Raw genomic sequence first — 24,593 nt, forward strand, 5'->3', positions numbered from 1 at the left:
CTTCCGTCGGGTATTTAGATCGGGTAATTTCTCTTCGCGCTCCACTATCTCCTTAGCTTGGTCTGCAACTTTGCATCCATTTCCGCCAATAGTCGGCAGTAGTGGGCTGTCAGGAATGGCCAGGATACGTGTAGGTCTGGTTTATGAGCAGAAAAGATAATGCTCTCTTTACTTGCTTCCTTTTCGCACAATCACAGACTTCCTCGCCATGAGCTCTCCCCAAGTTAAGATGCCTTTGGCACATCTCTTACCTCCACTCATACTGGGTGGAGCTGGGTTTCTCCCACCAAATCGTTTCAAATCCCTCCTCAGCGCAAGCCCTCCAAGTACTTAAACGCGCTTTCCAAATGGGGTTGCGCGCCATCGACACATCTGCTTATTATCACCCTTCGGAAATGCTACTTGGAGAAGCCCTTGCACATCCAGACATTGCCGGCAACTATACTCGCGATCAATACATCTTGATGACCAAGGTCGGTCGCATCACTGCTACACAATTCGACTATTCGCCAGCCTGGGTTCGCAAGTCAGTCATGCGATCACTTGAACGACTGCGCTCGGAATATCTGGATGTGGTATTCTGTCACGACGTGGAATTTGTCTCCGAGGAGGAGGTTCTCGATGCTGTGCGTGTTTTACTTGAGATGGTTGATGAGGGCCATATCAAATATGTTGGGATATCGGGATATCGCATTGACGTCCTCGCGCGAATCGCTAGAAGCGTCCAAGAAAAATACTCCAGGCCTCTTGATATAGTGCAGAATTGGGCTCAATTAACGCTACAGAATGATCGCTTGGCCCACGAGGGCTTGCAGGCTTTTCAAAAGGCTGGCGTTTCCTGTGTTTGTAGCTCAAGTCCACTTGCGATTGGGCTCCTGCGATCAAATGGTGTCCCTGTAGGTGATCTGGGTGACTTTCATCCGGCGCCTCAAGGGTTGCGAAGCGCAGCAAAAAAGGCGGCGGACTATGTTGCTGCGCGGGGCGAGTCCCTTGCGGCCTTAGCCTTGAGGTATTCGATTTCTCGAGCGCAGTCAATATCGGTCTCTGATTTCCGAGTGGCCACTATAATGGGGATTACCTCGGTCGCTGAGCTTGAGGAAAACCTGGATACAGCTCGGCAGGTTCTCCGGGTGACAGGTGAGCAGCGCTGGCTTTGGACTCCAGATGATCCAACGTCAACGAAATCGGAATGTACGAAGATGGAAGAGTTCAAGGCTCTGGTTCAGTTAGTGCAAGATATACTAGGGGGGTGGAAAGACTATTGCTTTCCGATTCCAGGCGATGGGTGGGACGTAGCGAGAAGGCGGCCGGTAGATACTAGATTATGAGTGAGATTCAAGAACGACCAGTTATGATGGCGAGATGGAACTAAAGCACGAATTTTACTCGAAGAAACCAATGCATAAGTTCATGCTTTCGTTAGGAGCACTTAAATCTGTACGGGCCCGTTCATACTTGAGCCTGAGCCACTGCCCCTTTGAACCCCCTAGTTCCTGGCTCCGCCTCGCCCCGCATCTCCACCTCCGCATATTCCTTCTCCTCCTCGGAATATGCCCTGCAAGATGGTGGGCACAAACGGAACTTGTCGCAGCCAGTCGCGTGTGTTAAGAGCCTGCGACTCTTGTACACATTTCAAACAACGCTGTGATGGACAGCATCCGTGGTACGTGTCATGAATAATAAAGTCTGGATCCGAAGCTAACAGCTTCATCAAGCCATCGATGTGCAGGTATTGAAATTTAGTGAAACTGAATCGAATGTTTCATCTCATCTAACAACTTAAGTAGGGCGCGACGAGCCATGCAGCTATACCAAAGCGGTTCGAAGCGTGGTTGACGACCGCGCTTGCGAAGTAGCCGGGACTTGAAGCAAGACAATGATCTTTGCGTCGAGTTTGAAGTACCTCAATCCACAGGTGGTAGCCCAAATAACACCGTGGTATCAAGCAGCGCGTCAGTGCAAGACGGTGCTCACCAATTATCACCAACAGAACTCTACGAGGAGATAGCGACCGTAGTCAACTAGTAAGGATTCTAGAAAGGAATTTCCATTGCTGGGATCGTATGTCAGTATCAAGTCGGCTGTTGTGATTGTGCTGAAATTTGAAGAGTCCGGTAGATCGAGAGAGAAAGTGTTAAAGAGCCTCTGGTAGTCTGTGATGTGACGTGCTAAGATCTCCTCGTATGACTTGAAAATAACGGCAGCAAAGGTCTTCTTGAGCGAGGGCTCTGGATCATCTCCACGAAACGAGAATCTAAATTTCTGATTTCCGTGTGAGATTTCGTAGCTTGTTCCGCCTCTAATAACAATCGTCACAGTCTTTGACTTGGACATGCTGGAAAGTGCGAGTGAATTCCCATCGCACATAATACTGCTTGGCTGGAGCGCCTGCGCGATTCCGAGGAACTTCATTCCCGGATGCGCTAGTTGGCCATTGAACTGCAGCTGGCCCTCAGTGCAGGTAGTTTCTACCAGCGATTTATTTAGGTACTCATTCTGTAAACTGAAATGAATATTCGGCATTATAGACTTCGACGCGAGGTGATAAACACAAACGTCATCAGGTCTTGAGCAAAAGATAGAAACATTGAACTGATTCCCCCCACTCAAGAACGAGACCTTGTGAACTCCTGTGGTGAGATCTAGGCCTCGAAAGTAGGAAGAGGGGTCATCAATACCGCCAATATAGACTGTCAGTTTGGCAAGAGGCGTGTATGATTCGTAAGAAGAGATTGGGCTGAAAAGCGCGCTAACATTGCCTGTTCCATTTTGGAAAATTTCTTCTCGTATACCGGGCAAGATGTGAGACCGGTCTTCAGGTGGATTCTCTCCAGAATATCTTGAAATCTCGAGAGGCCCGCCTGTACAGAGACTGTCTAGGTTAACGTTGATGCTTTCGGATCCGGAACATCCAGCGGGTAGGAGGCCCATACGGCCATTACCCAGGGGGTATGCGGTCTTTTCAATCCCCGAAACATCAGCTGGAGAACTCGACCAGAGCCATTTCGCAGTCGCTAAGTTGCCAAATTCAACGATGCAGAAAAGAAGAGGGATGATCATTCTGACAGTCTCAGCTTCAAGATCTGGGCCATTTTTGTAATAATTGATCAGTTAGGGTCGCCAGGTTTATTAATCTTGTGGTCAAACAGCTGACAAGAATGACCATTCTTCTTCGTAGATTACCCGATCTGCAGCAATGAGCTATTTACCCGAGACTTGTGACCTGATCCCCCGCATCATTGCGCATGATGCGGGGGATATGCAAATCAATCAAGCAGGTTGTTGAAAATGCGCGATATGTGATACAAGTTTGGAGAGAGTGAGGTATAGCGAGTGTGAAATAGAGCAGAGTTCGATGGTCGCCCGGTAAATTGCGCGGCAATAAAATTTACAATCAATGAATCCCTAGATTTTGGCAGACAAGCGGTCGTCTGCTCATTCAGATAAAATCTTTACCTGAAATGTACCACACAAAGAATTTACAGGGCTTGGATTGAGGACTAGATTCTCGTATCACTCTTTTCCTGAGAGTATGCGATCGTCCAATTATCGTAAATGTTTTTACGTAGTAGGGAATGTAAAATGTGAAGCTTTTTGGCATCGGGAGCTGAAAGCCAGTCAGGAACCAGTACGGCCTGTTTGGGTTTGACATCAAATTGTGGTTTGAAAATTGAAGGAGCTTTACTGGTGACAACCCGACCGAGTAGACAACCTCTATAAGCTTCCATTCTTGAAGCTTTAGTTCCTTTCAATCTCTACATAGGCATCCTAAGCCCCTGGCACGCGTGGACGTGGAGAACGATCAAATTTCATGATCGAATCAATCCTGACAAGAAAAGAAAATTGGTAAGCTTTAGAGTGGAATACAAAGCCTTCAATTGTTGTGGCGCCGTTGGACCCGCGACTTTATGCAACGACACGGTTGCCTGACATCTTCCCTTGAAGTTTATCTTGTGGCTTGTCTTTCTTTGACAATTGTTCGCGGCGAGGCGGACGTTTGTCAACGCCCGACCCGGGACCCCTTAGGCATGAAAACACGGGGACCAATGACAAGCGCAGCAACGCTAAAATTTTTGTCCCTAGTTTGCGAACTACTGGTCTACGCTAGGGAAATAGCTTTGTGATGTTGGGGCAACTAGCTACGGAGCGTTTCCAGAGTGGGAGGAGAAGCCTTGGCACAATCGCTGGTAGGAAATTGACCGGTCTCTTTTTGACGTACCGTATAGCACCGGAACCTAACCTCTTTAGCGGATGACGCCGGAAGAAGCCTCCTTCGTAGCCCTTCTTTAGTCGGTGTCTTCCGCCATTGATGTTTCTGAACTGGGCAGTCCCAAGCCAATACTCAATCATCGATGATCTAGGAACACAGAAAGCCTGATTGTTTTCTGAACAGGCACTTCTCATGAGAGCTGAGATCAAGGAACCCCCATTACCAATCGTCCCATCCGGTGAGGGGGACTGTGGAGCTGACTCAGTGCTAGCCTCAGGGTTCAGGGCTCGAGGCTCAGGTTCGGTGCCTTCTGAGAGCCGAATTGGTCCAAGCGTCGCCATTCGTTCGAATAACTTGTGGCGCCCCCGGGGCCAGTGTACTTTTTCTATCAAAATGTCTGGCTCGAACCACGGTCGACCTTGGGATCGGCATTAAAGATACCAATCAGACTTCCATTCCGAGGAATTTATCGACGGTAGTGCAGGCATTAGCCTAATTCAGAATGTGGACAAATCCTCCGCCCTTTGGCGACATAATCATGATTAAGACCACCAAGCCGGACGGATTGGTATCTGATGGTCTTTCGACGAAGGGTTTGAATGGGAGCAGCGAGGGGAACAAGTGGAGCCGCTTAGCTCAAATTGCTCGGCGTCATAACCGAGGTGACATAGGGGGATTGATTGTAATTTCTCGAAGCGAACTACTATCGCCAAGGCTGAGAGCCTCGCGTACTGAGCAGATTGAGACTAATCTCGAAAACCCTGTTCTATGGGACGAGGAGACAGGAAGCTTTCCAAGACGTGTCCGGAGAGTCCCGCGGCAGCGACCGGAAAAATCTATGCCGATCGCAATATTATTGTCGACATCAACTGAGATCGATGGACTTGCAATGGACAAAGGGCCAGTAACATTCGAATGCCGATCGATCATGAACCTAGACTTCTTAGAGCCTCTTGGCCCGACTCTGACAGTCTTGTCAAACTCGATCAATGGTTTCGATCGGTGCTGATTTTTGATGTGACCAGCCGGATTCTACGTCAAGAGACGACCTTTTGAGCTGCCCATTTAGACTATATAGAGCAAGATCTCTGACCCCTGGTCGATAATTCACGGAGGCTGACCCTAAGGACCCTTCGACCGTGTCAAGGAGCCAGGAACAGCCCGCGACAAGGTTTTTTCCGGTTGAACCCTTCTCTCCGTGAGAACGGGCGCGCCACCATAGACCCTTAATTGGCTCGGACTCGCTCCAAGGGCCCACTGGTGCCTGCATCTAGCGGGGTTTGAGTGGATTCCATGTGCGCCGGATTCATGGACATCCTGTTGTTGCTCATTTTCCGTGTTGAGCATCTAGTGGAGTAAGTAGGTCACTGTTGCCCTCGGGGCTCTTTTAGGGCTCGATCTCGCTGTTTGATTTCTAACCTCGAACATCCATCCTCGACTTCGGTCTTTCACATTCGTTCACGGCTTCTGGTATCTCTCGTTTAACCGGAAATCCTCAACACTCGTTCCTATCTGCCTATTTGCAGTCATATCACTCTTTTATAATCTGTGCAATTCTTTATTGCAGTAAACCCGCACAATGAAGGTTGCTTCTGCTGTCACTCTCGCGTCTATCCTGACTGCTGCTCAGGTAAATCATATTGTCATATCTCTATCTACCGTGTCATTCAACTCACTATGGTAGGCATGGCACGTCAAGGCTCCCGCTGCCGTCCAGGCTCGCCACTTTGGCACCTCTATTCCCATTCCTCCTCCTGGAGAGATCACTTCCAGCATCCCTCTGATCGGCCCTTCTCGGACTCCTATGGCATCTTCTACTCCCTGTGATGAGAAGTCGTCTACTGCTCAGTCATCTGCCACTCAGTCATCTACTTACACGTCGATCCCGGTTTCTATCCCGACTGCGCCTGGCTCTTCGATGCCTATTCCCAGCTCTTCTGCTGTGCCGAGCTCTTCGGTGCCCGTCTTCTCCGTGCCTGTCTCTACCCCGGTCTCTTCTCCCGCTGGTAGCTCTTCCATTGCTACTTCGTCTCAGACTACCAGCATGGCCTCTTCTATCACCAGCACTCCCCCCATGATGACTACCTCCACTATCTACACTACCAGTGAGATCACCGTCATCAGCTGTGCTTCCACCGTTACCAACTGTCCTGCGGACTCTACTACCGTGGTCACTTCGACTATTCCGATTACTACCACCGTCTGCCCGGTTACCGAGACTCCATCGTCCAGCGCTCCTGCTCAGGATTCGACCGTTACTGAAACTACTTACGAGACTACCACCATTTGCCCCGTCACTGAGACCATGACCTCTGGTACCAACACCATGACTACCACCTGGAGCTCTGTTTCAACGATGACTGTGACTGTTCCTATTCCCACCGGCCCGGCTGCCACTGGTGTTACCTCTGCTCCTTCTTCGCCTGCTGCCACTTCCGTTCCCCAGGAGTCGACTGTCACTGACATCACCTACGAGACCACTACCATCTGCCCCGTCACTGAGACCATGACTTCCGGTACTAACACCTTCACCACTACCTGGAGCTCTGTTTCGACTGTGACCATGACCGGTCCTGCTCCTACCGGCCCTGCTGCCACTGGTGTTACCTCTGCTCCTTCTTCGCCTGCTGCCACTTCCGTTCCCCAGGAGTCGACTGTCACTGAAATCACCTACGAGACCACCACTATCTGCCCCGTCACTGAGACTATGACTTCCGGTACTAACACCTTCACCACTACCTGGAGCTCTGTTTCCACTATGACCGTTACTGGCCCTGCCCCCAGTGCCACTGAGACTGAGAGTACCTCCGCCATTGTTCCTACGATGACCGGCTCCGCTACTGAGTCTACCGTTGCTCCCTCCGGTGTTGCTCCCTCTGGCGTTGCTCCCTCTGGCGTTGCTCCCTCTGGCGTTGCCCCCTCTGGCGTTGCTCCCTCCGGTGTTGCTCCCTCCGGTGTTGCTCCCTTCAGCAGTGTCCCATCCGGCACCTCCCCCGTCGGTAACACAAGCATCCCCGTTGGTCCCATCGCCTCTTCCACCATGATGAGCACCAGCCTGCCCAAGCCCACCACCGCCCCTGCGGCCAGTGCGACCCCCGCCTTCAACGCTGCTTCTCCTCTGGCCGTCTCTTCCGGCCTCGGCCTGGCCTCTGTTGCGGCCCTCTTCGCCCTCGTGCTGTAGAGTGATCTCATGACTTGATCTGTTTTAGACCCATTTACGTCCCTTATATTCTTTTGGTCAAAATTGTGATTCAATTTTGCTTTCTTTTTCTATCTCCGCAGACCTTGTCTATCTACCGCTGCGTTCGAGTGTCGTTCGAGTATCGTGAATGATACGTTCATCTGTACGACAGTTTGTTCATTCGGATAAATTTCTGCTTGTTAATGCGATAGATTTCGCGCCCTTAGTCTCATTACTTGTTTAATCATGAAATTGTAAAATTTACCCTCCGTCCTCTCGGTAACCTTTCAGCCGCTCGTTTATTGTCACTCTTGTTTAAAGTAAGATTGTGTGGATTCTTGAGGTTGCGCTATTGAAAATCAGGAACTCTTTCATAATAACTACCACATTCGTTTATGTATACGTCAAGACAACACGAAAGACATGAAATTTTGGGCTAGAAATCTGATCTAAGTTATACAAGTTTCAGCTCAAATTGCTATCTTGGCTGCCCACTCTGTTGCTTGCATGTATCACCGTTTGTTTGGGGGCGACCAACCCTCTTGTTCTCGAATCTCCGTCATCTGAGTTTAGTACCCTGCTGGAGTTTAGGCAACTTGTGCCCAATTTGGGATACCCAATGAGGCATGAGGCACGGTGCAATACTTCTATGATAGATAAAAAAGGAACTGCCGGAACATTTTCACAGGGTTCTTATTGAAGCCTTGTGACAATTTGCAACCGAAAGAAAACTCCCACCCCTATACTCCGAAGGCATCGCATTCTACTAGCCAGGGAGCACAATTTCCAACACTCATAGCGAGATACCATACATCTAGTTTGATGCAGTGCAGTGGGTTTTGATCAATAAAAGTATCCTTCGATGTTCCCAGGTGGTCATTTAAGGATCCTTCCCAGTAGAATCGCTCCAAAGTGCCTTCTGAACTAATCCTCCTCCCTTATGATTCCCGCCACTTCAAACTTACCATAGTACCTCACAGCCCTTTCCAAAACCTCCTCTTGCTGCAGCTATACTCTCTCCAATCTCGTAGCTCAATTAAGTCACCGCAAGATGTTGTCATTCATTCCACGAATTCGGGTTACAGGCCATCCAGCTATGTGTACCAAATTACGCGAGAGAGCCCACTGAGAGTAGCTCGACATATCCACTCACACCTTTTGTTCTTTACATAAAGATGCTATTCTGCATTCACCTTGTCTCGCTCATTATGTCTCGGTCAACATCTTGAATACCCTGCGACATTTTATAGATGCTTCCAAGATTCTTTGATTAACATCATTCTGCAGACGGTCTGGCTAGAATCCACGACAGAATCCAGAAGTTTCAAGGTCCTATACATGTTCACCTTTCAGATTCCATAATGCAATATATATAGTGCTGGCCGTTATTGCCTTCTATGTCGGGGAACATAGAGACACTCATTCAAACCCTAGTCACATGACACGCTAATCCTGATATGGCTGCATTCGTATTCAAAGACTTGTTCCAGGTTTGCATTGTAATAACGAAAACGTATTAAATATGAGTAAGCTGTATAATTATGTATTGTTAAGTATCCAAAAATGACCACCCCGCCCACAATGGCGTCGTCCGTACACACTCCTCCCAACCTAGCACCTGCAAACACCCAAACCACTTACAAAATGGCAAGAAATATTGATCCCTGGCAGCGTAAAATGATTGTCCATATAATACGCAGCAAGAACAGACCCACTATATCACGAATGGCAAAGGTGGCGAAGTGGAGTGAGTGTTCTATCACTAGCATACGCAAGAACATGTGGTTGTTCGGTAGTGCCAGTCCCGGTCGGTCGACAACCAAGTATCGCCCCTATCATGCTAGACGCCCTCTGTGACCACATTACTCTTACTCAGAATACCTTGTGATCATAAGATTTTGAGAATTGATCAAAATGTCGGCTTATATGCCACAGATAAGAACATAGTCATCAAGTGAGGTAGGAGACTTTTCCAGGGTCTACTTTCCAATCATCGGGATATTGTTGCGCAGATTCCAAGATAGACTCGTAGTCCTGGCCATCTATGTTTCGCTCTTTGGGATTCGCGCCGTATTGAATCAAAACACGGCAGGCTTCGGAGTTGCAGTTTCGTGCAGCCTTATGGAGTGGTGTCTCGAGAAGCAGGGAGTCTTTCGAGTCAATTAACGCGTTTGATTCAGCCAGAATTCTGATGCCTTCGATCCAGCCCCTAGCGGCAGCCAGATGCAGGGGCGTAATGCCTTCGACCATCCTAATGTCGGGACAGGCTCGTTTTCTTAGGAGCAGCTTCAGAATTTCAGAGTTCTTCTTAACGACAGCAAAATGCAGAGGAGCCTTTCCGTTAGCTCCAGACTCCGCGTTGACATCAAGTAGCGGCTGGTACTCGAGTATCATCCTGAGAAGATTAAAATGGTTTCTGAAGAGTGCCTCGTGGACCGGTCTCCAGCCCTTTTCGAACATCAGTTAAGCCCAGAAGATATGGTAGAAAGGGTACGGGGCAAAGTACATTGTGCGAACAATTAACATCTGCCCCTTTCTCAAGCAAATTTCTCGCAATCCTGCGATCGTCTCTCATGCATGCATAATGAAGCGCTGATTGTCCCACGGTGTTCCGACTATTCGGATGTGCACCATGCCTCAACAGAAGCTCAGTCATTTCGGCATGTCCGCGATCAACCGCCCAGCTTAACTCGGACCGTCCATTTGTCCATGCTGGTCCGACATGGCTTTTATCACCTGGGCGACTATATTGTCGAACATTAACTGAGGCGTGATGCTCAAGAAGAGTCTTGGCCACATCAATCTTGCCAGCCTCGGCTGCGAATGAAAGCGCTGTGCGCCCACTGCGCGGGTCTCGGGCATTCACGTCCACTATTTCTAGCCAGGATTCGATATCCTTGATTTGACCGTCCTTGACAGCTCGAAGAAATGCCCCAGTTTGAATTGGACTTGGTGATTTATTAATCTCCAGTGCATCTGGTCTTGTCTTTATGTCAGCACTGAAAGAAACCCTGTCAGATTTTTTTCCTTAATAGGGAGTGATTCACTTCGACTCTTCAATGGCCATATAGAAAAACAATTGTCTTGCGTAGGCAGCAGCCACCCCTGCTGCGTATCCGTGCCATATATCATTCTTATGCGTGTCACAGTAGTCCGAAATGCCCCGGACAACCAAACATGGGAAATCGGAAAGTGCCCCAACTGCTTCCATCTCAAAGCATAACACCCCGTGCTCCTGCGCCAATTGATCTCTCTTCTGAGCATCCTTTATCACCATTTCTCCGGATGCTATCGTGCCCCTGTGTACAACAATGAATGAAACCTCTTCCTCATCGTCATCTACTGGTCGCTTAATCCGTTGATTAATGTCACACCCGCAATCTTGACATGATGCCCCATCCTTTTTATGCGTATAATCCGATGGATACAGATAATCGTTTATAGACCCGGGAAACTCGAATCGACGAAGTGCTCGGCGACTAGTATCGATTCTTTTCAGATTTCCCCAAATAGGATCATCGTCGATTAGCTGACGTCGTACAGCTATCTCTCGTGTGGCATTAAGAAGGGCTGTTGGTGGAGGCGCGAGGAAGCCTGTTCGTTCGAAGTGACCCGTCCTCGCCCTTCCGTGATCGTATTGCACTGCTCCAGAGTGTACACCAGTCGGTTCACTGACCACAACATGCCCTAGACGAATCATACCAGATTCTGTCTTTCTTGGTACGCCGCCGCCGATACCTACTAGAAGACCGAATTTGAGGTTTGGGTAAGTCATCCTCATTTGAGTAACGACAGTGGCTGCAGGACAATTCCCAGCGCGAGGAAGACCAGCAATCACGACGTTATGGCCATTAATACTGCCAAGATTGTAAATATTTGTGTCTCCGCGAGGTTGTGGGAGACGCTCATGCTCCTCGTCCAGCATCTGCAATGCCGCGACCTGTTCCACTTCTAACGGACAGATCCATCCTACTTTGTAGGACTCGCGGCTTAGCCTTTGTTTCGACATCTTCGGTTGCACAGTCGTCGTGCCTCGCTAATAGAGGTTGAAGGAGAACAATAAAAATATATTTTCAACGGACTTAATGAATAAGACAAACGATTCAGAAGGAAGGCGGATGAGAGCACCCGGCGTAACCTTCCAGAGCCTCACAGTCATTGCTTGGGGCCAGAGAACTTGAGGGGCTGAGCGCTTCAGCGCGAGCCTGGAAAGTGAGGCGGAGGGATCGGCCAATGAGCCACGAACACGAGTCGAAATAGTGCCTCGGGTATACGAGAAAAATCACTTCCAATACCGCTCAGCATGATTGGCGACGCACCAACACCTCTTGAGGCCGGACCTGAGCAGGGTGGCAAGAGATCAAATACTATTGCTATAACGATATAAGTTACCTAGCTTTACGCGGAGTCCATTTAATACTAATCGAGAAGGGAGAAGGTCCAACCTCCTGCTCTAGGCTCCTAACTTCCGGGGACGTGTACTTCTTATACTGGTTCCTAGGAAGCCAATTACCAGTACATGGGAGCTACACAGAGCGATACTACTACGAGCGAACCACATTTGTTTATCTCGTTATGTGTCTAGGGTTCGAAAAACCGTCTTATCAAGGTCCGATATGGAGGGCGATAACGCCCGCCACTGTAGCAACACGGAACTGCAAGCCTGATGATCCTGCTTGATCACCGAATTTCCACTTCATTTTCGCATCGCTAACTGACATTCAAGCTGCATTGGTTATCCGTTTCTCAGTTTACATGGAACCCTCTAGTCGTCCAGGCATCTGGTTCTAGATCCTTGTATTCATTCTATAAAAGACCAGGTACAGTATTATTACAGTGTACATACAAAACAGGTAATTTACGCTCAATCCATATTAGGTTTAGTGTATCATGTGATTAGGGTTTGAAAGTGTATCCCTATATTCCCGGACATGAAAGGCAATGACGGTCGCCACTGTAACTCAGAAATCGATTCAGAAAAACATCTCTCTTGGAGAAGGATAAAGCGCAAATCAAGGCACATGATCGGAGCCTGTCATCTGCCGGTGGTCACCGCCTCGTAACTTTCCCGCCTCTGCCAAAAGTCGTGTTTTGGCCAACCAGCGTCGTGCTGGTCCTTGAAGTTGTCTGAAACATTTCATAGCAATGACAGGGTTGTGAAAGCTCAAATGATGTATTATTGGACGTGCTTGGGATGTACACCCTAGCATGTGTGTTGAAGGTGTCATAGAAGAGACTCATTGGGAAGCCGAACTGCTCGCACCTTGGTACAGTTATGAGGCTTGGGTAAAAGGCGGTTCACCCAAGAGTGGGTCGCAACTTGTCAATTGACCAGTCACCGTGAATTGAGACTAGGCTATCACGCTTTAGCTCTTGCCGCTTGGCTCCTCGGCTCCGAGGGGCTGCCAGACAGACGCGATCATCATGAAGTACAGTGGTTCGGATTCACTTCAAGGAAGGGGCATCCGTGGGCGGATAAGTGGGACCATGGCTGCCCTGGGACCGTCCACGGCTCTGGCATTCGTGTTTCTACAATCGGCCCGGGGCTTACAGCTGATAGTCATGCGCTCAAGACGATCCAAATTAAGCGGAGTGAAGAATCATTCAATCAATTACGTCACCCAAGCGCTCAGAAACTTAAAAGTTGAATCAATATGATAAGGTGTCTTCCAGTTTCGCTATGAAGATACATGCACACTCAATCGTGATCAATTAATGCAAACATTCCGCGGCTATGTCTCAAGAATCCCAAGAAAAGCCCCCAGGGGTGGAGCTACTGAACAACCTAGCCAGCATTGTACAGTCCGTCGCAACTAATTTACAACGCAATCGTATTGATCGAAAGGCGTTTCAGAAATTGTTGCGGGAGTACTCCGCACGAGCTGAATCAGATGGTCGTCTCGTTTTCGCTTCGAGGAAGCATTCCCAATGCATTAATCATGGACTTCTTCTAGCCCACACACATATCGAACTTGTGTCCTGGCTGCAAAAAAATAACTACAACCTTGTTTCCACATCGGTGAAATGGTATAGCTGGAAAAAGCTATTCCCAAAGTATCAACTGCCGCTTTTGTCGATCGCTTCGCAAACGACTGAGCTCCGCAATATGTTGCGTAATGTCGAGGAGAAGGCCGACATCTTGTATTCAGATCTAAAGGCACATAATGTGAACTAACATCCCAGTTCAAAAGTACCTGTGGTTTACGGAATCAGCTAAGTGTCTATCAGATCGCGATTCAACCAACCGATATTGAATATCGAAAAGTTGTCACACCTTTGCCTAAAGGCCCGCCTCCAGAAGGTATGGTTATTACTCCTGCGCTCTACAATCTGGATAAAATCAATTCTGATATATGCATCAGCATTCGAAAATTTACTTCGTCGGGGCTCCCTTCTCAAAGAACAACTAAGCCCGCTGTTGGACCAATAAAATCTCTTCAAATCTTAATTATCACAATCATTATGCCCTATGCTTTAAGGGTGGACTATTTCAACACTCAAAGAGATCTTGTAGAGTAGTAGTGCAGCTTTAGGTGTTTGTCATGCATTTCTTTATGAGACTCAGCTCTGAAACTACAGAGGCCCTTCTTTGTTCGATCTTACATTTCACTTACTACTAAGGTCTGTTGATTTGTTGGAAATTGATAGTTCTCTTTCTTAATTAGTTCTCGCTGCTTGGCGGGCGAAATTTTGGTGACTTTTTAATTCAACGGAGGCATGCATCTTAGTACTCAAAGTAGCGATTGACACTAGCCCTACGATCGCTTTGCCATGAAACTCAATCGACGAGAGGACCGGACGCTAAAGGTTTTTAATGGGAAGGATCTACGGATCAACTCTGGACTAAGAGAAACTTCGATGCAGATTCTTGGCATGACTCGCAGACTAAATATCACATTAATTAGGTATTCCTCCTGCAAAGCTACTTAAATTCAAAAATATCCAAAACATCACAAATACAGAGCCCCGGTACGTCCGATCCATGTTCACCATCTATCATATCCATCATTTCCAGCAATTCCGATGCCAGAGGCACCACCTACTGGAAGAGCTGGTACATACTCAGGGAATTCGCACCACCACAGATCTCGCCCGAGTTTCCTGTAAGCACCAGTCAAGACTTGTCACTCCGGCCTAGTCTGCTTTAGCCCGGGGTTTTTTTCGACTAATGTCTTCACCCTTTCGTTTCCAGTCCAGCCGGCCAGGCCGTTCTTGCATCCTCCAGCCCTCATGGCCCTTGGGCCCTTATCCCCTGTTCCAGGTCTTCGGATGCGGAACGACTCAACCTCCTAGGCTTGTGACAGAGATTAAACCAAGAATCACCGCCACTCGGCTATCCCATGCCATTTCTGGTAGGTCCCCTGTCCGTCTTGTAAGTATTATTACGATGCGATCGGTGACCGTATTGATCACGCTCGGAGGCTTCGCTAGGCGGAGGCATCATGGGTAAAACAGTAGTTAGGCGATACTAAATGAAATCTACCTTTTAGGCTTCAAGTATCAGGGACCCTTCCATTGGCTAGATTCCCGCTGGGCGTTCGGACCATCTTTCCTTGTGGAAGAGGTACGGTGAACGGAGGCGTTGATGAGTATACCCTCAGACGTGGCAAAGACGAGCCAACGCATCATACTAGAAAATTATATTTTGGCCAGTCCATTTCATGTCTGTCATGGACGATAACTGCCTTGATCCCCGCTCGCTCTCTGAATGAGTGAAGTGCCGAAGTTGCCAAGCCGGCCGATAAGCGTCGGACATTTTTAGGTTATTAATTGTCAGCGCGCATCAAGAACTCCGGACTCTCGGTTGGGAAAATGAGACCCGGAAACCGCCAATCAAGTGGGAACGCGGGGGCGTTCCTAGCGGTGCTTAGGCCGCCCGAACTGTTCCTGAAAAGCCATAGCGGCATTACCCGTCGCGACAAATTGCCTACACATGGTACTTTTGTCAACCTTGATGGCCTCTGTCTGAAAGCCGACGAAGGGACCTTACGATAGCGCCTGTCTTGCGAACGGCGTCCTATTCGGGGCACCCGAAGTTTGTCTGATACCAAACATCTCGAACAGTCTCTAGATATGCTGGGTTACCCGAAAAGTGCAGTAGCTCAATGCCGCCCATGGATCCGCCCGAGTCCAGAGGTGGCCATGACAGCCATCCCAGGTACCGGGTAATTTCCCCGAAATGTAGAAACATCTTTTTTCTCTTGAAAGATACAAGAGCCCTTATCTTTTCTTTGTATGGAGATTGCCGCCAGAGTCGAGTATCTCTCCTTTCCTGTGGCCAGCTCCACCAGCATTCTTCAACAGACACAGATGCTTGGTGGTATTATCTACTCGCTGTGGTTATCAGTGCAGACCAGCGATGCTACAAAAAACCGGACTGTTGTGAACTCCAGTAATAGCACTAACCAGACTTCCAGTCTCGCATGTCTTGAGAACCAGAAGCTCACTAGTACTCTACATTGTTGTGGATCCGAATACCCACCTTGTTTTCCTCATTAGCTCATGCATCAATTATGTCTCTGGTGATGTTTGAAGCCTGGCTCTTTACTTTTTATCATAAGAACAGAGATCGTCCCATCATTATGTATCCGTACGCATCTATAATCTATCAATATGGAGGATGCTGTGTAAGATAGATACAAAAACAGATAGAGTCAATCAAACCGCCACATCGTCTCCGCCCGCTCGGTCTTTCGGACCAATTCCTCTTCTTCGGACGGCGAAGCATCCAATTATGAGGCCGAGTCCTGCAAGGCCCGTTGAGCACCAGAGTCCGGTTGAGTATTGTTGGTCGAGGTCATGACCTTTTTTTATGTCGACTACCTCTGTGGTGGCAGCCGAAATCGCCAGGGCGACACCTGAGCCAATCTGAAATGCAGTGTTGAGCATACCGCCGCATAGGCTCTTGACTTTGACGGGGACACTAGTCAGGATGGTTGTGCTGGTCGTAACAAAGATGAAGGAGACCGCAGAGATACTAATGAGCGAGGTTGCAGGTTGTTTACCCAGAAGTTGATCGTTTCGGTTACGGTCAGGGCGCTCGGGATCGGTGCCAATACCGTAAGCATCAGGCCGACGAAAAGTGCATATTTTCCGTTCACGTATTCGAGCAGCTTGCCTGTTCCCATGGAAGCGATGAAGCCGATGACTCCCATGGGCAATAATCGAAAGGGCAGTTTCTCCTGCAGAAAGCCCGTCCACTTTCTGCGCGATCAAGACGACGTAGTAAATGACGTCTTGGTAACTTCCATAGCAAGTGAAGCCCGCGATCCAGAGGCCTGCAAAGTTGGGAAGCTTCCACAAGGACAGTGGCATGAGCAAAACAAAGGCGACAAGAAGGGCAATAGATAAAATAAGAATCACGATGACGAAAGATGTATCCCAACCGTAGACACCACCGCTGGAGAGAACAAATTGAAGAAGGATCAGGCCGACAGTTGACAGAACCGCACCGCAATAATCCATTCTAGGCCTCTCACCTTTGGGTGCGCGATCACCGGGTAAAACAATCAGCCCCAAGGTACGTAGGGCACCAGTCATGATGACTATAATGTAGTAGATGTATCTCCAGCCCAAGGAAGTGGTGAGAAAGCCACCTAGGATAAGACCGGCGCAGAAGCCCAGTGTCCCTGAAGCGGCATAGATGGACAGAGCGCGTGTGCGATCGGTGCCAGTGAAATATGAACTGATGATCCCAATTGCTGAAGGAACTGTCATGGCCGCTCCAATGCCCTGGATGCCACGGAAGACCGTGAGCTGAATGAATGATCGGCCGAAGCCAATGGCCAGTGTCCAGATGGAAAGCCATAATAGGCCAAGGCAGAGAATGAACTTTCGTCCGTAGCTAAATATAGCGTTAGTAACTTTCCAGTCTTTCTCACAGCATTCTTCTTACCGATCGGATAGTGCTCCAGCCAAAAGAAGGAAACCTCCAAAGGTCAGAGTATACGCAGAGATCATCCATTGCAGGTTGGTAGTCGACACATCAAACCCCTCTTGTATTGACGCCAATGCCATATTGGAACTGGTCATGAAAACATTATCCAGAGATTGAGAACCTGACGTGACCAGCAAAATCAAGGCACCTCTCCAAGATCCCAGCCGACAGAACTCTTGAGGAAGCTTCTCCAACGTCATGGCCTTTTCGGTGTCAGTCGGCGTACCAATGACGGTTGAGGCAGTCGAGACACTTGAAGTAGGAGAAGCAGAAGGGTCGGTCATGGACAGTGATCACGGTAGCTTCAGGGTATTTACAGGAAGGAGAATCTTGCGCGCTTGCATTGTTCCATGTAGCCTGGCCACGCAGCCGGTGATACCAGCCGATGATTGCCATTGTTTCGTGTCTGATCGAAATGAAGAATCTAGGATATCCTGTCTTACATTGATAGCTTTGGTCAATCTTAATAATATGGATTTCTTTTTTTTGAAAAATCGAAGTATGGACCTTTGGTAAAAAAGCTGGCATAGTGGGTCATTGCCCCTTCGGGAGTCTCCCACCTGTTGATGGGTGGACCATCCAGTGCACGCAATAGTTGAGTCTGTCGCGGCTTTTTCACTAGCGAGTAATGGCAGCCGTTCAGCTCATGGGGACAGATCTGAATTCTGGGGCACTCTTCTCTCGAGTCAGCCTATCTACTGACGCATGTTATCGCCCCTCCGACTTCCCGCTGAAGAATCCAGACGGTCGTAAAATGAAGTTGGATGCAAGATAGGGTATCTCCATGCACCGAGGTTTTTTTTTTTCCTAGCGCTTAATTATTACTGCATCACATTTACATTTCGCATATTACCTGGTCTGATTCTTCCTACCGCGAACATTCAGAGGTTGATGGGAGATCAATGATCCAGACGATCTGCATCGTACACCCACTGAAAGACCCCAACATGCATATCAAAGATGGAGGGCACCTCATCCTCCCTCTCCCCCTTTTCAAGCCATTCTGTACTCTAATTGGACGTGCCCTCTTCCACTCTACAATCTCCTGAAGATGTCATGTCTCCATTGACATCACGAATACGTGGCCCGATCTCTTGGAAGTGGAGGTCGGATACCACATCACATGTACATCACAGTATGCTCCTTTTGTCCCGTCAGAGCCCATCCGTTTTGGAGGCCCAGCATTCCCGCGACTTTCCAGGCTTGGAACAAGCCCGGAAAAGTGAGTTCTGGAAACTGCGCCCGAACCTATGTCACGACAAGGTCTTTGGTGGGATAGATATGATAATGGTTGCAAATGGCCCAATTTTTGAGCTCGATCGGATAGCGCTTTCGCGAGCGAATGAGGCGGAGGGGGAGACGTTCATTGATAGCGGAACTCAGCGGATCTCAAGTCAACGGTGCTCAAAGCTAATAACAAGGTACAGCATCGCGAACCAGAACATGAGCATCCATCACGGTCCTCTGGGTGAAGGGTGGACCAGCAAGGTATCAACACAATCGAGGGAAATCGTTACGCAATCAAATGCCTCAAGCATGTGTAGTAAGGCTTTATCTAGGGCATAGAATGATTCTAAGCAGTGATAATCTTACGATGATCATCGTGAGAATTGCGTCAAGCAAGGAGAAGGGGCGAAAAGCATTTCGCGACACAGACCGTTCTGCGACAGGGAGTTCAGGTGTCGTGAGACGCTTCCCGAGCCTCATGAGATCAGAGTGGCCGGAATACACATTGTGCCGAAGAATGTGGATGCCGAATATGTTCCCCAGTAGTTTCTTTTGGGCGGAAATTGAAGCCTAAGCTAGCTTTCAGCGAGGATATGGAGGATACATCAACAATAAGGGATTTCTTCAGCGGGAAAGGAGTCCGGGCATTCTTATCCCATCATTTTACAACACATGTAGGGTTGTGGACGTCGGTATTTTGATAACAATAATGGTCCATATGCGAACGTCCCTTGTGTTGATTCGCCACTAAGCGTGAAAGTGATGAATCTGTTTAGTAGCTATGGAATGGATTTCGCCTCAGTTTTCAGATTTCGTTCACGTTTATGTGTAATCGCTCTGCATGAACGGATCCCGACAGACCCTGACCAGGCCCCTTCAAGCGCGTTATCAGTCCACAGACATCTGCTGAGCAACCAACTCAGCTCGATAATTCTAGCTACGGCGATCCTCAAAATTAAGGATCTCGAAAACCCTAAAACAGATACTTGTTCCCGAATCAAAAATTCGACAGTTGCGCAATCCTACGCGTTATCCCCCTTTTGACCCTTGGACTGACAATCCCCAACTATGAGGTTGATCGCCCAGCCCTGATGATCGCCGCTAGTTTCTAGTTTCCGGCTGATCAAAATAAAGATGTGCATCTTTAAATGGGGGACGTTGACGCGTTCACGAAGATCCAATACCTTTGGTGGGTCCATTTTTATGCCCTGGCCGACCGACCGGGTTGGGACGGGAACTAACACCCGAACTGGCCACAAACATGACTTTCCAGCGATCAGCCTTGCTTGTGCTTCCCCATCAGATTGTCCCCTGTTCCTTGTGTTGTGGTTTCTTCTCCGCACGTCAATAGCTGGCCTGAGGGCTCAGGTATCTCATCCCTGTCATCCGATCCAGCAGATCATGCCCCTTCTTGCTCTGCCTAATGAACTCCTGTTGATCATAGCGTCTCGGCTGAAAAATCTGGGTGATGTCAATGCTTTGACCCAGGTCTGTCGACGCTTGTACGAAGTTCTCAATTTCTGTGTCTACGTCCGTGATATCAAGGACAATGATGGCTGCGGCTTGATACTGGCTGCCCGGCATGGCCACCTAGGGGCTGTTCGCAAATTTCTCGATCAAGGGCAGGACCCTGTCGACTACCTCGAGCATGACAAAGGCCTTCCTTTGTTGGAGGCGGCGAAGCACGGGCATGCGGAGGTTGTGCTGTTGTTGGTGGACTGCATCCCGGCGACTTGTCGTTTAAAAGTTAAGATTCACAGCCATGCACTTTGCGACGCTTTGCGCGCCGGTCATGACCAAGTGGCGAGGATCTTAATAGACAGGCATCCCGATCCACCGGCTTCGCTTGATGATGAGTCGGAGCTTTTCAACTTGGCCTTGGCTCATTGTTGCAGTTCAATCCTGGCGCTTATGCTAAAACGGGGCTTCATAGCCAGTGATTCTTTGTTGAATACGGCGGTTTCTCAGGGCAAAAACGACTGTGTGAAGGTTTTGCTAGATTTGGGATTCGATGTCAACTCAGTCGAGCCGAATGATTGTAGAAGCCCACTCTACTCAGCTGCAGGGAATGGCCAAGCTGCGACCGTCAGACTCTTGCTTGATCGAGGTGCCGACCCTTACCGGAAAAGTACCTACGACTTCATGCCTTTGTTTATCGCCACGCTTCTTGGCCACAAAGATGTGGTCCGTACTTTGCTGGATTCCGGTGTGAATCCGGAAGGTCTGGATGAAAAGGCCCGATATCCTCCCAAAAAGCCACGAGAGGAGTTCTTCAGAGTTATCTCTGGCGAATACATGAAATTCTCGACGTGCGACTCGCAGAGGGATTTATTTACTAACGCACATCTTCCTGACTTGCAGGCCATTGTCCCTCGCAGCTCCAATTGCCATACGCCATTGTGTATCGCTGCGATGATGGGCCATGAGGATATTGTCAGACTCTTGCTGGATCGCGGCGTGGACCCAAACTTCATCGATCCGAACGGAGATGTGCCGCTTCGACTTGCAGCCATGAATAATCGCTGTGGGATCATCTCGCTACTCCTCGAGAGGGGAGCTTGGATAGATTTCGTGGACTTGGATGGGAAGACCGCTCTGGGTCATGCCTTATCAACCGGGTGTCATGATGCAACGATACTTTTGATACATGCGGGCGCCACAGAGGATCTGGCGCGTATTGGGGGTGAAGATCTTGTTCTTCAAGCCCTGAACCACAGGATATATGGGTCACCGTCCGCAATACCCGATATGTCTCTGGAACAAATCCATCTTTACTGCGCAATTCCACCAATTCATGGCTGTCGTACAAGCTTACCTCCCAGACCGGGCGTATTGCACCGATGCGAAACATTACTTGAATTTTTCCTTGATAGGGGCTCCAGTGTTGACTCTCGAGACTCCCTCGGTCGCACTCTACTGCATCACGCGACATTTCTCTATTGCATCTCTTCAATCGAATTTCTCCTTTCAAGAGGCGCGGATCCCAACGTGTGCGATGTGTTTGGTCGGGTCCCACTGCATATTTGGCTACAGAACCCGAGCTACCATGCGATTTCGAAATTCCAATGGCATCAGCCCTGACATGAAAGTTTGAAAGGGCAAGAAACCTCTAAGTTGGGCAGCTAAACAGGTCTCCGCCTCTCGGTCAGACGTTTCATTGTGAGCGCACAGGAAGAAGTAGATTCTAAGGAGCAAAACGGGGATCCTCCTGGTGTTTCTGGCTATCGATGACAGGTGAAAGTAGAATAATGCATTGTTTGACAGATCGAGGGCGGATTTAGTCTCTGGAAAACATAATCACAAGGATCCCATGAGGTTACCCAAATTGTGACGGTTACCGACCTGTTCGGTTATCAACATCGAATGGGAGGCAGAGTTGGGAACCTGAGAGAGCGGGGTCAGAGCCAGATGAGCTGTCTGGGCGGTATTGGAGGCAAATACGAACCGTGAAAGTATAGTGGCGAGAGCTTTGGCCGCATCACATCCGCGCGGGGCCGTGCCCAGCTCGCGTGGATCGGCTATTTTTGACAATCTAGATTCTCGTAGTCTGGGGTAATCGAGAACTACCTCTGCTTCGTCCCCCCGCCTTCGAACCTCCTGCTTCCATTATCCCACTTTGTCCATGATCGTCCTGGTATTCTCATCTAGTTGATCTATACTGCGCGACCCTTGCCACCTGTTCAAGATGAACAGCAGCAAGCCCATTATGAACCGCGGTAACGGCACCCTGAAAATCAGCCTCGCTGCACCGCAGGATGGAGCTATGTCGCCGGTGATACGGTCATTGGTATGGTGTCTCGTCATTCACCAATTATCGCATCTGAAGCTACCGTCAAGCTAGCTTTGAGGGGACGGGTCAAGGTCCAGTTCACCAAGGGATCGGGCGTGTCCTACGATAGACACCAGGAGGGGCCTATCTATAAGCAACTCTTACTCCCTGAGCGACATACCTTGTTCCAGGGCCCTCTTCACATACCAGATAGTAACGACTCTGTCTACTGGCCTTTTGAGATCAAGATGTCACCCTATTCCCAGGACTTGGGGTTTCTTAACGGCGATCTACTTCCAAGTTGGGAGGACATCGCAAGCTCCCGTTTACCAGGAACATTCTATTCTGTTGAATGCAATAAAGCCAGCTCCCCATCGGCATGTTGGGTGGAGTATTATCTCGAGGCCGAGATGCGATACGTGGAGAGAGGCGACCAAAAGGTTCACACTTCAACATGTCCCATTCAAGTGCGACACAGTCCTGAGACCATTTTCCGGGGATTCGGCAAGGAACGAAGGATTTTGAACCGAAGTATCCGAGGCCAGCAGTTGCTGTCAGCGGTACACCATGGAGAACGCTCGTTCGTGCGAAGAACACGAGAATTTTTCATCCACCCTTCAATCAGCGCACCGGAGCTTCACTATAAAGTCGAAGTCTACGCTCCAGCTACTGTCCAGCTGGGCAACCTCTCAAATATCCCATATAAGTTGAAATTCGAGCTCCTACCGCAGACCAGTAACGCTCTCCATGATATCGAGCTGAAAGTCCTCTTCAACTCGGCGAAGTTTATTATACGATCCGAGACGAGAGTGACCGCAGGAACTTCGGTTCACGCACCATCCAGTGTGCATTGCTCTCTCATCGATCTCGGGCTAGAAGAGGCTATCAGGCGACTCGACGCTTTTCCGTTGACGATTCCCTTGACCAACAAGAGTCAGACACTCAACATCGGCAAAATGCTTCAGCTTACTCTCCACACAAGTGGCCTGAAGGCTGGAGAGAAAGACGTTCCTGCGACGGGCCGGATTACACCTACCTTTTCGACTCAAAATTTGCGGCATTTGAACTCGCTGCAGGCGGAGTTCTCGGTCACGGTCGCTGGCAACACCACCCAGTTGCACGCGAGCACGCCACTTAACATCTTGGCGGAGTTGTGAGAAGTGTTCACGAAATTATGTTCATATATTATGATTCTTTGTTTTACCGTTGAGCGACTTCATGTTGTATTTCCTCTCTGGCTCAATCCTGGCATTTATTGTGGTGGTGTTCGGAAGTAACCCTTGCTCAACTTTCATAACATACTCTAGTCCCAATATATACATCCGCAGCATGCAACTTCAACTTTCTTCAAATTAAGATAGAATACTTTAGAAACCCAGGGAGGCGAACTGGTACATCAATAGCTTGAAAATCGAACCTTTGAACTTCTCTAAACTTATATGCGATCGTGTTAGATTAGATTCAAGATCGGACGAGGACCTGTTGAGTGGTGAAGTTGGTGAGCTCATCTATATGTGATAAAACTAAACGTGAGCAAGATATGCATCAACCACTCAAGTGGTCGAGCAGTAACTCGGCTATCGCATCTTCCTTGGTCTAGTGGTCATGATTTCCGCTTGTCATTAACCCCGATAAGCGCGGGAGACCGGGGTTCGATTCCCCGAGGGAGAGTTTCTTTTTGCTCGCACACCACCAATCAACACTGAGACACTCCCTATTTTTTTTTTTCTTGGCTCGGAATACATTCAATTGTGTAAAATATCACGTATATCAATCAAGGTGCCGTGCTGAGCCGCAGGCCCCTGCAGGTCCGATCGAACCCCGTGGTGTACACTCTCCGGGGTTTCATCAATGTTCCTTGACACTCTCCGTTCGTTTCCTAATGCATTTCCTGCTCCCACATTCCTGCGAGAGCTATCACATATAGAGACTGTATGCCAGCCTGATTATATGAATAACTGGTCTGCGAGACTATGATGTATCAAGGCGACTTGTGATCGATCTTCAGAAGGCCCGCGAGCCTGGATAGCAAATGGGAAAAAGGGCAAGCAGAATAGCTCTGGAGAAAGAGAGAGAGAAAGAGTCTCAGTGACCACCTTCCATTTTGAATGATCAAAGTCAACGCTGCCAGAAGTGGCCAGCACTGCTCTTTCCCTCCCTGCTCAATAACCCTACACGCAGCACTTCGTGCACTTCTTGTTGTCTTCATGAATCCCCAGACCCCATTATCTTAGTCTCCCGTTGAATCAATCAATCACCTACTCTACTT

The 24,593-nt window shown here is 48.8% G+C and overlaps 7 protein-coding genes across 7 annotated transcripts; 4 read left to right on the forward strand and 3 right to left on the reverse strand.

Moving 5' to 3' along the window:
• Positions 1-395: 395 nt before the first annotated feature.
• N7477_000937 (uncharacterized protein) lies at positions 396-1,328 on the forward strand (the record flags this gene model as incomplete). Its single annotated transcript, XM_056962600.1, has 1 exon — positions 396-1,328. The coding sequence occupies one exon, from the start codon at positions 396-398 to the stop codon at positions 1,326-1,328; it is 933 nt and encodes a 310-aa protein (XP_056827603.1).
• Positions 1,329-1,980: 652 nt separating this feature from the next.
• Positions 1,981-3,060, reverse strand: N7477_000938 (glycoside hydrolase family 95 protein; the record flags this gene model as incomplete). Its single annotated transcript, XM_056962601.1, has 1 exon — positions 1,981-3,060. One exon carries the CDS (start codon positions 3,058-3,060, stop codon positions 1,981-1,983), a length of 1,080 nt encoding a protein of 359 aa, XP_056827604.1.
• Positions 3,061-5,789: 2,729 nt separating this feature from the next.
• N7477_000939 (uncharacterized protein) lies at positions 5,790-7,391 on the forward strand (the record flags this gene model as incomplete). The annotated part of the gene is made up of 2 exons (XM_056962602.1): positions 5,790-5,840; positions 5,895-7,391. The coding sequence occupies 2 exons, from the start codon at positions 5,790-5,792 to the stop codon at positions 7,389-7,391; spliced, it is 1,548 nt and encodes a 515-aa protein (XP_056827605.1).
• Positions 7,392-9,341: 1,950 nt separating this feature from the next.
• N7477_000940 (uncharacterized protein) lies at positions 9,342-11,400 on the reverse strand (the record flags this gene model as incomplete). Its single annotated transcript, XM_056962603.1, has 3 exons — positions 9,342-9,839; positions 9,898-10,402; positions 10,439-11,400. The coding sequence occupies 3 exons, from the start codon at positions 11,398-11,400 to the stop codon at positions 9,342-9,344; spliced, it is 1,965 nt and encodes a 654-aa protein (XP_056827606.1).
• Positions 11,401-16,049: 4,649 nt separating this feature from the next.
• Positions 16,050-17,612, reverse strand: N7477_000941 (MFS transporter; the record flags this gene model as incomplete). Its single annotated transcript, XM_056962604.1, has 2 exons — positions 16,050-17,235; positions 17,287-17,612. The coding sequence occupies 2 exons, from the start codon at positions 17,610-17,612 to the stop codon at positions 16,050-16,052; spliced, it is 1,512 nt and encodes a 503-aa protein (XP_056827607.1).
• A 2,344-nt stretch (positions 17,613-19,956) lies between these two features.
• Positions 19,957-21,636, forward strand: N7477_000942 (ankyrin repeat domain-containing protein; the record flags this gene model as incomplete). The annotated part of the gene is made up of 1 exon (XM_056962605.1): positions 19,957-21,636. The coding sequence occupies one exon, from the start codon at positions 19,957-19,959 to the stop codon at positions 21,634-21,636; it is 1,680 nt and encodes a 559-aa protein (XP_056827608.1).
• Positions 21,637-22,240: 604 nt separating this feature from the next.
• N7477_000943 (uncharacterized protein) lies at positions 22,241-23,481 on the forward strand (the record flags this gene model as incomplete). Its single annotated transcript, XM_056962606.1, has 2 exons — positions 22,241-22,342; positions 22,393-23,481. The coding sequence occupies 2 exons, from the start codon at positions 22,241-22,243 to the stop codon at positions 23,479-23,481; spliced, it is 1,191 nt and encodes a 396-aa protein (XP_056827609.1).
• Positions 23,482-24,593: the final 1,112 nt, after the last annotated feature.

Source organism: Penicillium maclennaniae (genome assembly GCF_028827695.1).
Source record: "Penicillium maclennaniae strain IBT 15551 chromosome Unknown utg000001l:1.0-3280838.0:1.0-3283122.0, whole genome shotgun sequence".
NCBI classification, from domain to species: domain Eukaryota; kingdom Fungi; phylum Ascomycota; class Eurotiomycetes; order Eurotiales; family Aspergillaceae; genus Penicillium; species Penicillium maclennaniae.